This window comes from Daphnia pulicaria, chromosome 1 (assembly GCF_021234035.1).
Source record: "Daphnia pulicaria isolate SC F1-1A chromosome 1, SC_F0-13Bv2, whole genome shotgun sequence".
NCBI lineage: Eukaryota > Metazoa > Arthropoda > Branchiopoda > Diplostraca > Daphniidae > Daphnia > Daphnia pulicaria.
This window is the reverse complement of record NC_060913.1, coordinates 28,754,430-28,768,173: the sequence shown is the minus strand read 5'-3', so window position 1 is coordinate 28,768,173 and position 13,744 is coordinate 28,754,430. Positions and strand designations below refer to the sequence as shown.

Here is a 13,744-nt window from a genome sequence, read left to right as displayed (position 1 = left end):
ATGGCCGTAAATTCTGTATGGGGTGTGCTGTTGTTTGGCTTTGAAAGTCACAGACAAAACACACATGGACACATTAATTCATCTGGCGTTGGTAAAGGATAAAGCAGAAAATGTTCAATAGCAGGAGAAAATAGCTTTATCAATTATTCGGATTTATAATTAAGTCTTAGGGTTCGCGCGTATACCGTTTACTCGTGTGTATCTTTGATTATTGCCGTCCGTCTTATTGTTTTCTGTCGATGAATTTATTGAAATGTGTAAGGATAGTCACGACGCGCCAGTTTCAATGGGGAAATGTCGGACGTTATACCGGCCTGCTACGAAATCGGATGGGACCAGGTTACAGTTCCGTATTGACTGTCGATCACACAACAGCAGACTAGAAAAACTCACCCATAAGTTTATACATAGTTTCGTTTGAATTTCGTTCAAATACAGAATAACGGAATAACAGCAGATGTAAGTAGACGATAAATTTGTTTATAAAATTTTAAATGATGTCTTATGCTATCCAAAACCTTTGTTGCGTTTAATTTCGTGCTGTAATTTTGGCCCATAGTCCCTTTCATTTGATTATAATATCCAAGCCCCGTGCTTCCATATGCGTATTATTATTTAAATCATTGAAATATTATTGTAATACAGCAGCACTCCTGAAAATGACGACGGTTATCGAAGACCCCGAGACGCTGATTTCGAGGTTTGGATGGCCGGACTACTTGGTGTTCGCTGCTATGCTGTCTGTTTCGGCCATCATTGGTGTATATTATGCATGGTATAACTATTACCAAAAACCTATCCGATATTTTTCGAAAAATGTATGCCAAATTGTCGCATTAATTGATCAATAATTGTCCAGTGCCGGAGGAAAGCAGAGCACCACATCCGAATTTCTGATGGCTGGTAGGAGTATGTCGACATTCCCCGTCGCCATGTCGCTGATTGCCAGGTGAACCTGATTTGTTATTCCTCTGCTTATTCCACGTTTTTTTTTATGAATAATTGTTTTGCGCTTTTTTTTAGCTTTATGTCAGCCATCACACTTTTGGGGACACCAGCTGAAGTGTATCAGTTCGGAACGATGTACTGGTTGATTGGCGCATCTTATTTTATCGGTTGGTATATCTATTGGTAATATCTTACTCAATTTTTTCTCCTGATTTCATTTTTATTATATTAATAGTCATGCCAGCGACAAATTATTTATATCTCCCCATATTCTATAAGCTTCAAGTCACTTCAGCGTATGAGGTGAAACACTGGGATTGTCCTTAATTTCTTATCTTAATAATGTTAATAACGATTCAAATTTTTCAATTTGATATTATAACAGTACTTGGAACTGCGCTTCCATAAAGTGATCCGCTGTTTGGGTTCGGCGACATTTACAATTCAAATGGTAAGAGATCTCCATCATCTCGAAATAGAGAACAGATGATACATTTTGTATATTTGATTCATCACCAGTAGGCCTATTGCTCTTTTTTTCAATTATTTTAGAGTCTTTACATGTCTGTTGTCGTCTATGCTCCCGCACTTGCGCTTAGTCAAGGTATAAATCTTTTTCATTCAAATTGAATTTCGAGTGATGATGTGAATGGAGTTGAAATAAAAATCAATGACTTTTATGGCTTCTTTAAAAATCCACAGTGACAGGAATAAATGTTTATGTCTCAGTCACTGCCATTTTTCTCGTGTGCATCTTCTACACTGTGGTTGTAAGTATAATGATAATTCATTCTTGAATGCTTCTACGTCTATATTATTCATTATATTTTACAGGGAGGAATGAAAGCCGTTATGTGGACAGACACATTGCAAGTTATTATTATGTATGGTGCGATGATAGCGGTAGGTATTAAATAGCGAGGGTTATACTTCTCCAACATATCATTCAGATTTTTTATATATTTTTGTTTCACGCACTCGTGATACTTGGAGTTATAGGTTGTTGCTAAGGGACACGTCGACGTCGGTGGCCTGTCTGCTGTTTGGAATGCCAACCAGGCAAGCGGGAGAGTCGAATTTTCCGAGTAGGATATTTCTCTAAAATTTAATTTGAAAGTAAAATCATTTTGTAGTAATTTTTTGTGTGGAATGAAAAAAGTTTTGACGTTAATCCTGGCAAGCGGCACTCAGTGTGGTCTTTGGTTGTTGGTGGATATTTCACCTGGTGAGTTTATTTGGAATCTAATTAATAATAATCCAATTCATTGAAAATAACAGATTTATTTTTGATTGCAAGGATTACCATTTATGGAGTGAATCAGTCTCAAGTGCAACGGTACCTCACAGTTTCCACAATGAAACAAGCAAGAGAGTGAGTAAATAATTTTCAAAGTAATTTTGATTTACTTTTGATTTATTTTTTTAATAGTGCCGTTTGGATTAACCTCGTCGGATTGTTCGTCCTTCTTGCGGTCTGCTGTTACGGAGGCATGGTCATTTTTGCGAAATACGCCGATTGCGATCCTCTGTCAGCAAAGGTATCGAATTCGTCATAGTTAATCTATTCGAATGAAATATTTTTTAATTTTAAAAATATTTTGATATAATTATTTTAGTACGTTGACAACCCGGCTCAGCTATTCCCATTATTTGTAATGGACACTTTGGGTCACATACCAGGTGTTCCCGGATTATTTGTTGCTGGAATTTTCAGCGGCGCTTTAAGGTGAACTTTAATAATAATAATTATTATATTTTTTTATGCAACTGATATGTGTTTTTTTTATAACTTTGACACATTTTTCTGTAGCACTGTGTCTAGCGGTCTCAACTCTTTGGCAGCTATTTGTTTGGAAGATTTCGTGCGACCTTTCTGTTGCACGGGAATGACCGACGCACGCGCTACCAATGTCTCTAAAGGTTTAGCCATGGGATTTGGACTTCTCTGCTTTGGGTTGGTCTTCGTGGCTTCTCAGCTTGGCAACGTCTTAGAAGTAGACTTTGAAAAATATTGTTATATAATCAGAAATTCTATAAGTAAATTTTTTTTTTAATTCATAAAGGCTGCGCTGAGTATTTTTGGAATTATTGGCGGACCTCTCCTTGGTGTCTTTACTCTGGGAATCTTTTTCCCCTGGGCCAACGCTATCGTGAGTTTGAATTATTTCTAAGTGAATTCTCAATTGAATCTCAAAACAGTTATTTCTGAATATAATTTGGATTCATAATTTTAATTGTGAAAATGTTTATAGGGAGCCGGAGTGGGCATATTGTCCGGTCTGGGTGTTATGTTGTGGATTGGAATCGGGACACAAGTTGCCAAAGCCCATGGTTTCCTTAAATTAGAAACCAAGCCTTACTCTATTGAAGGGTGTCGTGTAATTAACGAAACTTTAGACACCACACTTGCGGAGTTGGGTAGATGGATGTCGTCAACGATGGCATCGCCTCAAGCACAAACGTAATGTTCAATGTGTTAAAAAAATCACTATAAAAATTAATCAATAAATTCATTACTTTATATAGGGAAGAAGAGCCGCTTTCAATTTATCATCTTTCATACATGTGGTACTCAACCGTGGGGTGCTTTACGGTGATTATAGTTGGATTGATAGTCAGCGCCATAACCGGACTGCAGGATCCGAGGAAACTCAATCCAGGACTCATTTGCAATACAGGAGAAACAATTTACTGGTTTTTACCCAAGAATATGAAAGAAGTATAATAATTAATTTGAGCAAAATGTGACTCATAAAATACCAGAAAGTCAAACTAATTCCAATTTTATTTTTTCAATTTTAATAACAGTTCTTAAGGTTTCAAGTTGGCGATGATTACGTAAGTAATACCTACCGTAACATTCAGACTGCAATAAATATGTGATTTGAAATTAGATTTATAAACATGTTTTACAATACAGATTGCAGTAGAAGATCAACAGGACGTCTGTAAAGAAGAGTCTAATCACAAGGGAGATGAAATCAACCCAGTTTTCGTGTCCAGTGACACGCATTTGGATGGTCAAGTCAAAGTCGAAAAATCTGAAGAAACGAAACTGTGAAATTCGTGGCTGTCGAGCGCATCAAAAGATCCATAGAATATGAATTGTGCCTCGATTAATCGGGCTGTATAAATGTATGTTTTCCGTTGTCTGATGACCATTTCTTTTTATAATTCTGCTAATAAATAGTTGACTCAAAAATAACAAACTAACAAAAGTTCGTTTGTTAAAAATTTTCTTTTGCGCGCAATTAAAAAAATACGATAGTAAAATAGAATTTGTTATTGATCATCTTGTAATTCTGTTTGCTAGTATACTATATCCTTTTCTTTTGTAAGGCAGCAATCGGTGCTGAAGGGTCAATGAACTTAGTAAAAATAATTTTACCTTATTTTCTTTCATCTGCGTATAGCAGAAAGAAAAGTTTTCTGAAAATGTCATCAAAGAAAATTTAAATTCCAATGAATTCATTTCGTTGTTGCTTCTCTCCAACGTCAAACGTGCGAAGTACAAAAGAATTATAGACAATAGAAAAAGAAGCGAAAAGAAGTCAAGCTCGAGCTATTATAGGCCTATATTGGCTACATAATAGGCCTAATAGAAAAAATATGTAATATAGTGTTGCCAATTTTTCTCAATAAAATTGTTTATTTTCTTTAAAAGTAGCGGAATTGGTTGATAAACCATTCCATCTGCGCGTCTTATTTACTGCAACTGAATAAAATATATATAACCCTATGCATTGAAATCACATTGGATGGGGACTATAGGTGATCGACTGTCGTGTTGTGGTTCCGTTGGATCCGGCGATTATGCATTGGGTCCTGTTGTGGTAAAAGTCGTCGGGCAGATGTGATGAATTGGGGCAGACTAGTTTTGGTTACGCTCATCCCGGACAGGCTGCCACCTACTATCGCGATGCTTGGGATCATCAAGTAGGTAATTGGGCGTTCGTTTCTCCCGAAGGTAAGAAGATCGCTGTCGCTTACATTGCTGATGATCAAGGCTAATACCGCGCCTTCTCCGAACATCTACCTGTTGTCCCATCTTTCATCAATGTGGCACCGACGGAGACAATTGAAGTAGCTGCCGCTCGTGCTCAGCACTTGGCCGCTTATCAGATTGTTAAGAACCGAATTCTTATAGCGGCCCCGAGTGTGGAATATATCCAGTCTGTGACCGATACACCTGAAGATGGCAATAGCTCGAGCAGAATTCATGAAGCTTTTCAACGAGGTCAAGACTAATCGCGCTGTGCTGTAATATAAGCTACTGTATATGATTGTTATCATTCGTGCATGATTTCATCCCTATCCTATTTTGAAGTGTGGCAATAAAAAAGAAAATTCTAAAAAATTCTAATTATCTACTGACTATATATGTATTCATTTAAATTGAAGCAAAAAAAAATGATGCATATGCCAGCAATGGTAAACTTTATCGTTGGCGATCACGGTAGATTTTATTAATGCAAATGCTTATAGTAGGCCTACCGTGCATTTCAAGGACTTAAAATAGGCGTGGTAGCTTAGCTTTTTTATGCCTTGGACGCAAAGTGAAAGTGAATCGAGCCGAATCGAGCAACACGGTTGACATTGTTATGTTCTTTTGGGACTTGTTGTTGGCTACTTGTTGTTGTTGCTTATAGTTTTGTCACGGTCTAACAGGAGAGGTAGACTAACGCCATGGCAGCAGACTAATCAAGGGACTTAGAAGGTTCCTTAAAATGCCGCTTGGATCGCGGGCGTAGGTTGGTCACCAGCTGTTGTGTGTTGCACAGTCTCCCTCTCCCCCCTCCTTCTATGTATTCGGGGAATTCCACCCTAAGCCGCCAGCGGCAATTGGCGGCAATGGCAGCATTGAAGAGTTGTGACCAAGCTACGCCTACGATCCAAGCGGAATTTTTAGGAAGCTTCTAAGTCCCTTGATTATTCCGGCTGATCAGAGGGATAGGGCGTTTGTCTACCTCTCCTGTTAGACCGTGGTTTTGTAATAAATCCGCATTCAAGGAAGCACAGCCTAGGCAAAGCATAACCGGTTCGACTTGACCCTGGGAGCTATCCGAAGCTGTTGTTTCTTTACTTGATTTCCTTCTGTTAATATAGCAGAGTCTATTTACCAAATTATGGTTTGCTCCAATTTGAGTTAAACAGGAAACGACAAAATGCAGACGTCTGTTGGAGATAACCATCAGCAATTTTTCAAAGCAACAAACACAAATTAATTGAAACAAGAGAAATATAAACAAAAATGAGTTTCAGGAAAAGTTGGGGGCTTATAAACAATCTTCAATAAGGTGAAATGTAAAATTCAGAAATAAAAATGAGGTTCAGCTAGGACGAATCATGCAGGATTTAAAACCATAATAAAACGGTAATAATAACTCAATCACACATACATCAAAGCCTAAAAGAATCAAATGGTAAAAATATATGCGGGAAACTCGCCAGTCGCCATTCAATTTCGCAAATTCATCAGCACCCAATTCCGCATTTCTCCACCCCCCGCAAGCAATTTATATTTGTAATTTATTTAATTTTTTAAAACATTTCCAACAAACAATTTAATGTGAAATTCCATCGGATCTTACCCCCCCCCCCCCCTATCTTCGTATTTGTTTTTGTTCTAGTAACACCTGTTGATTGGATAATAAAAGTCATGAGATTTGTGTGCTTATAATTATAATAATCATGCACTCCCTTTTAATCGTCTTGATGTTTCTTCACTCTGATTATCAAATTCCGTCTGTCTTTTTACTCGTCCTTCATTTGTGCAACCGTTCGGCGCGCTAGTCTGCTACGATCGCTCGCAGTGACCCATTTTGTTTCATATAAAAGCAAAAAAAAAAAATGTCGAGTAGAGCAGTCTAACGATAGTTTCATATTTCATTTTCAATTGAAACTTCATGTACAAAACGGTTATTTCTGATTTCTGAAATCCATCAATAAAAAAAGAGAGTATTAACAACCCGTGAAGCCATTGATGTTGTCAATGAGGTCTAAACATGCACCCGACTAATTTGTGAGTTCCGCACTCGCGCTATCCCGCAATTCATCTTCGGATATTCCGGTTAACGCACTTTTGTCACCAATAACTTTATTCACTCGGTTGTCACACGTAATTCTAATTGATTAGGATGGTGCGAGGTTTAAACTCAGAGACTCTCGCACTTTGGGTCCTGTGATTCCCAACATCCTACGCATATTCTATTCCAGTGCTGTGTAAACCACACAAAGTAAATCATTCAGCATCGGTCATGTTTTTCTTTTTTTGTTTTCTTTGTAGTTCATTTGGGGGTGGGTGGTGGGAGGAATCCGTTTGGCGAATAGAGAAAGTTGCTTCCTTGTCCCTTGTTACACTGCCCCGACCGACTACACTGAATCCATACTATACCCCCACTGCTGCGCCATCTTACTACCTCGACTCCCAAATTCCAACGATGACGTTTTTGTTGCTCTTCTCCACCTCATTATCAAATTAACTTGATTCGTCAGAATGCGTCCCCATAGTCTTTTAATAACGGAAGTAAAGTGTGTTTTTGTGTATTTTTCAAATTTATCTACATTTGCATGCGAAAGGTGAGCATGAGCAATGGTACATTCAAATTGGGCTAGGGTACATAGAATCTAATTTGTCAGACGGTTAACTACTCAGCAGTTTCTGCTTGTCGTTGCAAGCCAAGGCACAACAACTGCATGTCACTCGGCTCGTCAATCATTTACGATCTCCTATATTGGTGGAGATTGGTGGCGCCCATCAATGAAACCGCAAACATTGCACTCGCCACACGATTTGGGACTTATCGTTATCCGGTGATTTTTCAGGTAACACACGCCGTCTCTGTAGGCGAAATGATTGCATCTGCCGTTATTGAGGCAAACTCTCCCGCATTGTTCACCGGGCACTCGAACGTTTCCAATGTCTGCGCCGTTAAAGTCGCAGTTGGTCCGCCATTTAACGCCGCCGTCGCCCGTTTGCCATTCATCAGCGCCGACCAGCACCGTCGCAACAACAACAACCAACAACAATGAAGCGATTGAAATCAATTTCATTTTGAGGCTGGGTGATTGATTTAAAAAGGTGAAAAATCAGGATCAAAGCGTTAAAAACAGTAAACAACAATTCAGTTATAGAGTAGTGCTGTGTGTACAGTTTGTCTATCGATACTTACATAGAATATTTTGAGCGAAATGATGAATTCAGTTAACTGTTGAAGAGGAAGCTATGCGAATGATGATGCCTCTCGTTTAATACCTCCCTTTTATATTGGTGGCCACAACAACAAAGTGATACTGAGAGACTATCGTTCCTGTGGGGGGCGGGATCTTGATGCCGGTCTGATGCCAACTAAAATCCCCTCAAGTTTTCCCGTCTCCACACACAACGTTGCTCGTTTTCACTTGAACATCTACGGCTATAGCTAGACAAAAGAGAGAGGAAAGAATTTCTAAATAAATTAAATTCTAGTCCTGGGGTTTTCCCGTTTTCAATACGAGCGACATTTTCCATTTCGAGCTGTTTAAGGGGTACGGGATCTCTGCCAACTATTCACGTTGCTTACGGTGGACTTGTCCAACTTTAACCGAAGTTAAATTTTGATTGTTAAATTTTGATTCCGTTGGTTTTGGAAAATGTTTTACCCGTTGATAAATTATAATGCAATTTTAAAATATGGGCGAATATAAGGAATTATGGCGGTAACGGAGAACGGATGTTGGGTAATCCACATCCTTTTTAAACATTATAAAATTATAAGTAAATTGAATGAAGCCATCCATGTCGAAAAACAGTTAGTGATTTATATAACTCGTCAGCCATCGACTTATTTCTGTTTTGCGTCAACCGATTCCGGCCGGTACTAAAACAGGATGGCATTGTCTGGATGCTGGACTGCCTTATATTGTCAGATATAAATCACAGTAAATAGTTCAATGTTTATCACTGAAATTAAGATAGAGAGATATATAGAGTAGGTATAGACAAACTTATTTTAGCTATCATAGGTTATTATTTCAAATATTCGATTGAAAGTGGAGGTGCCACTTTCTAATATCTCAACTTGATTTCATAATTATTCACTAACAAATACCAAACTAAGAGACAAAAAAGACATCGTTAAGCTGTTGAATCAAAGAAACTGATCAGTTGGCTTAGTTTATTTCATCATTTTCCGGTTTGCCGCTGCAGTTTGACCCGTTTGCCGTTTTTAAAATTCCCGCGAATTTCTCTTTCTTTCCTGTTTCTTTTTCTCGTCATGACGGCAAATAGCCAACGAAATGATAATATCCCAGGGAGCAATTCCATCTGCGAATGTCTGTCCCATTTGACAACCAACGAAACATTGCGATATATCCCTTATAGGCCTAAGTTATTCATACAAAACGTCAGGCGCTTTTACTTGAACGCGACTCTATTACGGCCATTTGAATGATACAAGAGAAAGACGACGAGAGAGAAAAGTTTCTAAACGAGTTATTCATCGTCAGTCAAGGGTTTTCCCCGTTCGATGTATAACTAAATAAGAAGTGTTCGACGGTATGAGAGCCCAAAACTATGGAACGCCAAATTACCCCCTAAAAAAATAGCACTCGACTAGTGCTATTTATTTTAGAAATCCCTTGAATAATATACCACTGCGTGGCGCCATCTAGCGGTTTCAATCGGTGGAACCAATTGTATCGATTTTTTCCGATTGTACACATTCATATCGATTGATAATCATTTCCACAAGCGAAATGGTGGAAATGTGGATTGTGGAAAGACGCCTGTTGACCCTTTTCACGCCGTTCATGAGAGTGTCAGTTGACGCCATTATTATATAAATAAAAAATTAACGAAGCGCTTACGCGTTCCATAAAATGCTACGATGGAATGAATTGCGCTAAATAATTTAGCGCATCGCGCGCAAGTAAATCGCAAATACATCACTAGCGCCATGCGCGTTTATTTAGCGCTAGATGTAGAGTGAAAATGTGTTTTAATTATTTTTCGCATAATGAGCCGCTGAAAACAGCGGACGGGCAACAGCGCTAACCCAGCTTGAAGGACCAGCGATAAGCGCTCAAATTATTTAAGCGCAAGCCTATACGCCTAGCGCCGTTTTTTAATTTAAGATTTAAAAAAATGCTCAAAATTTAGCATGTCGCGCGCAAGATGCGTATTATTTACAAAACGCGCATAACCCGTGCGCAGCAAGTCGCCTTATTAAACAGCGGACGGGCGACGATAAGCGCTACGACAAACAAACTGACTCATGATTGCGCTGAAATAATGGACGAGCGCGTGCTACTCGTCCAGTCGCGCAATGGTTTTCTTTTCCGAAACCATTTACTTTATTAACCAAGCGCTTGCGCGTTCCGTAAAAAAAATGATATGCAATGAATTGCGCTAAATATATATTTAGCGCATCGCGTGTTAGTTTAGGTAAGAGATCTCCATCATCTCGAAATAGAGAACAGATAATACATTTTGTAATATTTTATTCGTCATCAGCTCTTTTTTTCAATTATTTTAGAGTCTTTACATGTCTGTTGTCGTCTATGCTCCCGCACTTGCGCTTAGTCAAGGTATAAATCTTTTTCATCCAAATTGAATTTCGTGTGATGATGTGAATGGAGTTGAAATAAAAATCAATGACTTTTATGGCTTCTTTAAAAATCCACAGTGACAGGAATAAATGTTTATGTCTCAGTCACTGCCATTTTTCTCGTGTGCATCTTCTACACTGTGGTTGTAAGTATATAATTCTAATTCATTCTTGAATAATGCTTCTACGACTATATTATTTAAGATAGAAAAGCAAGCTTATCAGCTCGCCGCGAAGGGATATTCGTAAGCCAGTTGAAAACTGTCTTAAATGAAAAATTCAGGGCCTACCCTTACGGAAAAATCTCATTAAAACTCATAAAGAAATACATGAGAATAACCTTAATTCTCATTCATTTTGTCGTGATATTTTGGTGAGATTAACAGCAAAATATCATTTATTTGATGACTTTTGATGAGAATTTGGGACATTTTCAAGTTTAAAATCAGCCGTTAATCATTAATTTCATGTGAACAAAGTGAGAATTATGTTATTTCTCATCTAAATATAAATGATTAGTCGCGTAAATATAATGATATCTGACTGAGGGTTCACTGTAATCTCGCTTAATTTCTCTTTTCACCACTAAAATGTTAATGATTTTCTCACTAAAATTTGAATGAGAATTTGAGCGCTTTTAAATGAGATTTTAATTATATAACTTGAAAAAAGAATTGCCCTGACTAGGAATCGAACCTCGACTTCCAGGGTGGCTTGCTAATCTGCTAACCACTACACCACCAATTGATGTTATATTTGAAGCTTTTTAACGTAGAAGTTAATAAATTGGTTAGTTTAGTTAGATAACAACAGGGTTATGGGACTTAGAATAATTTACACAAAAAACACATACCAGAGTCAAATAGAAATTGCACTCAAATTTACTTAGCGCGTGAAAAAACTTAGTAAAAATTTCTATGATGCGTTTTGACATACCATATAATCAATTGGTTTGTTTAGTTAGATAAAAGCCAGATTTCGGGACTTAGAATAATTCACACACAAAAAAACACACCAGAGTAAAATAGAACTTTCACTCAAATTTACTTAGCGCGTTAAAAAAAATAGTTATCCCAGCCTATCTTGTGATTATAAAAACATCGTGTAATTTTTGTGAGAATTAGATAGCTACCATATATTTACGAAAGGTGTAAATAAAAAATGTTAAAGTTCAAAAAGAATTTAAAGTCAGAATATTTTTTTCCAGGTAGGCCTATATACTTATTTGCTGATTTTAACTGATATTTTTAGGATTGTATTAAAAGAATACAAGAAAATATTTTGATGTCATATATGTAGAAATAACTTTCCCTTGATTTTTCACACAAACATCATTACAAAACATAAGAAAATATTGACGATTAAATAGTTATAATTTCACATGTGATCTGTTGAATTGTAGCTGATTATTACTGACTTTTTGTTATGAATTTGAAGATTTTAAAGCCCAAAATTTGGTAAAAATAATACCAAAAAATCTTTTGATTCCTTAGTGGGAACTGATTTTCACATGATTTTAATGAAAAATCTCACTATAAAGCATTAGAGAAATGATTGATAAATAGCTCTTAATAAATGATAATATAAAAAATAATTATAATTAAATATCATGATCTCACACCTAAATCTACCTGATTTCTGATAGACATTCAATAATAAATTTCATGATTTTTAAGCCAAAAAACTGTATAAAAGAAAACCAACAAAATCTTATAATGTCATAGGTAAAATTGATTTTCACATAATTTTATGCAAGTATCTCAATACAAAACATCAATAGAAATTAATGATTGATAACTCAGAATATATGATAAAATATTGATTTATTATAAGAATATATCATGATATTCCCGCTTAATAATCACTGTTTTTTTACAGATTTTTCATGCGAAAAAACTGCGGAAAAATCATGAGATTTTATTGATTTTCACATGAATTTATACAAGAATCTCTTAACAAAACATCAATAGAAATTAATGATTAATAACTCAGAATTTATGACAAATTACTTATTGATTATAAGAAAATATCATGATATTCCTGCTTAATAATCACTGATTTTTTGCAGATCTTTTATGCGAAAAAACTGCGGGAAAATCATGACATTTTATTGATTTCCACATGATTTTATAGAAGTATCTCATTACAAAATACCAATAGAAATTAATGATAAAAAACTAAGAATACATGATATATTACTGATTTATTTTAAGAAAATATCATGATATTTATGGTTAATTATCACCAGTTTCTTGCATATTTCTCATGCGAAAAGTCTGTGGTAAAATCATGAAATTTATATGATTTTTTTCTGATTTCTTACTACGGATTGGGTTATATCTCATATAAAATGAGACAAAAATATTTTAAACACTTTTAATGATAAATATGAGGGTGAAAATTCTCATCAATTTAATGAGAAATATATGAGATCATCAAAAATTATTAAAAAATCATTGATGTCATTAATAAACATATGATTTCTCATATAGTTTGATGAGATTTTTCCGTAAGGGTATTGTTAAGTCGGACTTTTTGCTAAATGCCATCCTAATTTTTCAGAATTTTTCTATAAATTCAATGTTTTTTCTATGAAATTTTGTGAAAAAAAATTCTATCGCGAAATTTTGATTTTTCTAAGTCAAGGTTAACAAAGGGCATGGGTCAAAACAATATTTTTATTCTAAACAAAATATTTCTATAATGAGACCTGAACCACGGCCCTCTTCTTTATCATGCCAGCGCTATAACCAATAATCTATTTTTCGCATTTTAACTCCATCCATTATCAAATCAAATTGATTGTTGTGCGACAGTGTCGTGTTTTTTATTGAAAATTTGTTCATCACGATATTTCGTCAGTTCCGAACCTAGACTACAAATACCCTAACCCATTCATGCCGATGTTCACGATAAACGATGTTGGTGGGAGGCGGACTTGAACCAGTCATCTTCGCCACACGAATCTTAAGTCATAGCCACTACAACGACAACTAATTCGGTTGACCAACCTTTTTGCAAGAGCAAAATGGTTTCCGGCGATATATTTGCAGGATAGAGGGTTTTCACGCATAGCCTCCGGCGGTAAATTTGCACGACAGAGTTGCACTTTTATCAAATCAAAGATTGCGTCATCTCGGCGATGCTATGGACACCTGGTGGTGATTTATTTTGACCTTAAGTAAAAAGTGGTAGTCGCAACCGCCAGA

The 13,744-nt window shown here is 36.4% G+C and overlaps 1 protein-coding gene across 2 annotated transcripts; it reads left to right on the top strand.

Annotated features, from left to right (window-relative positions):
- Positions 1-339: 339 nt before the first annotated feature.
- On the top strand, positions 340-4,240 carry LOC124320682 (sodium-coupled monocarboxylate transporter 1-like). 2 transcript variants are annotated; one of them, XM_046783546.1, is made up of 20 exons: positions 340-459; positions 649-775; positions 860-949; positions 1,024-1,115; positions 1,184-1,251; positions 1,334-1,399; positions 1,501-1,552; positions 1,651-1,718; positions 1,783-1,851; positions 1,948-2,033; positions 2,108-2,173; positions 2,246-2,320; positions 2,378-2,486; positions 2,565-2,674; positions 2,759-2,942; positions 3,012-3,098; positions 3,201-3,409; positions 3,475-3,667; positions 3,757-3,786; positions 3,869-4,240. In XM_046783546.1, the coding sequence occupies exons 2-20, from the start codon at positions 660-662 to the stop codon at positions 4,007-4,009; spliced, it is 1,911 nt and encodes a 636-aa protein (XP_046639502.1). In that variant the 5' UTR covers positions 340-459; positions 649-659; the 3' UTR covers positions 4,010-4,240. The 2 variants fall into 2 exon arrangements, with proteins under 2 accessions (XP_046639502.1, XP_046639503.1); XM_046783547.1 differs by having other exon boundaries at positions 646-775.
- Positions 4,241-13,744: the final 9,504 nt, after the last annotated feature.

Coding starts and splice junctions, on each gene's coding strand:
- LOC124320682 (XM_046783546.1), top strand. CDS start 660: ATGACGACGGTTATCGAAGACCCCGAGACGCTGATTTCGAGGTTTGGA. Junction 950..1,023: donor GCCATGTCGCTGATTGCCAG/GTGAACCTGATT, acceptor GCTTTTTTTTAG/CTTTATGTCAGCCATCACAC. Junction 1,252..1,333: donor AAGTCACTTCAGCGTATGAG/GTGAAACACTGG, acceptor ATATTATAACAG/TACTTGGAACTGCGCTTCCA.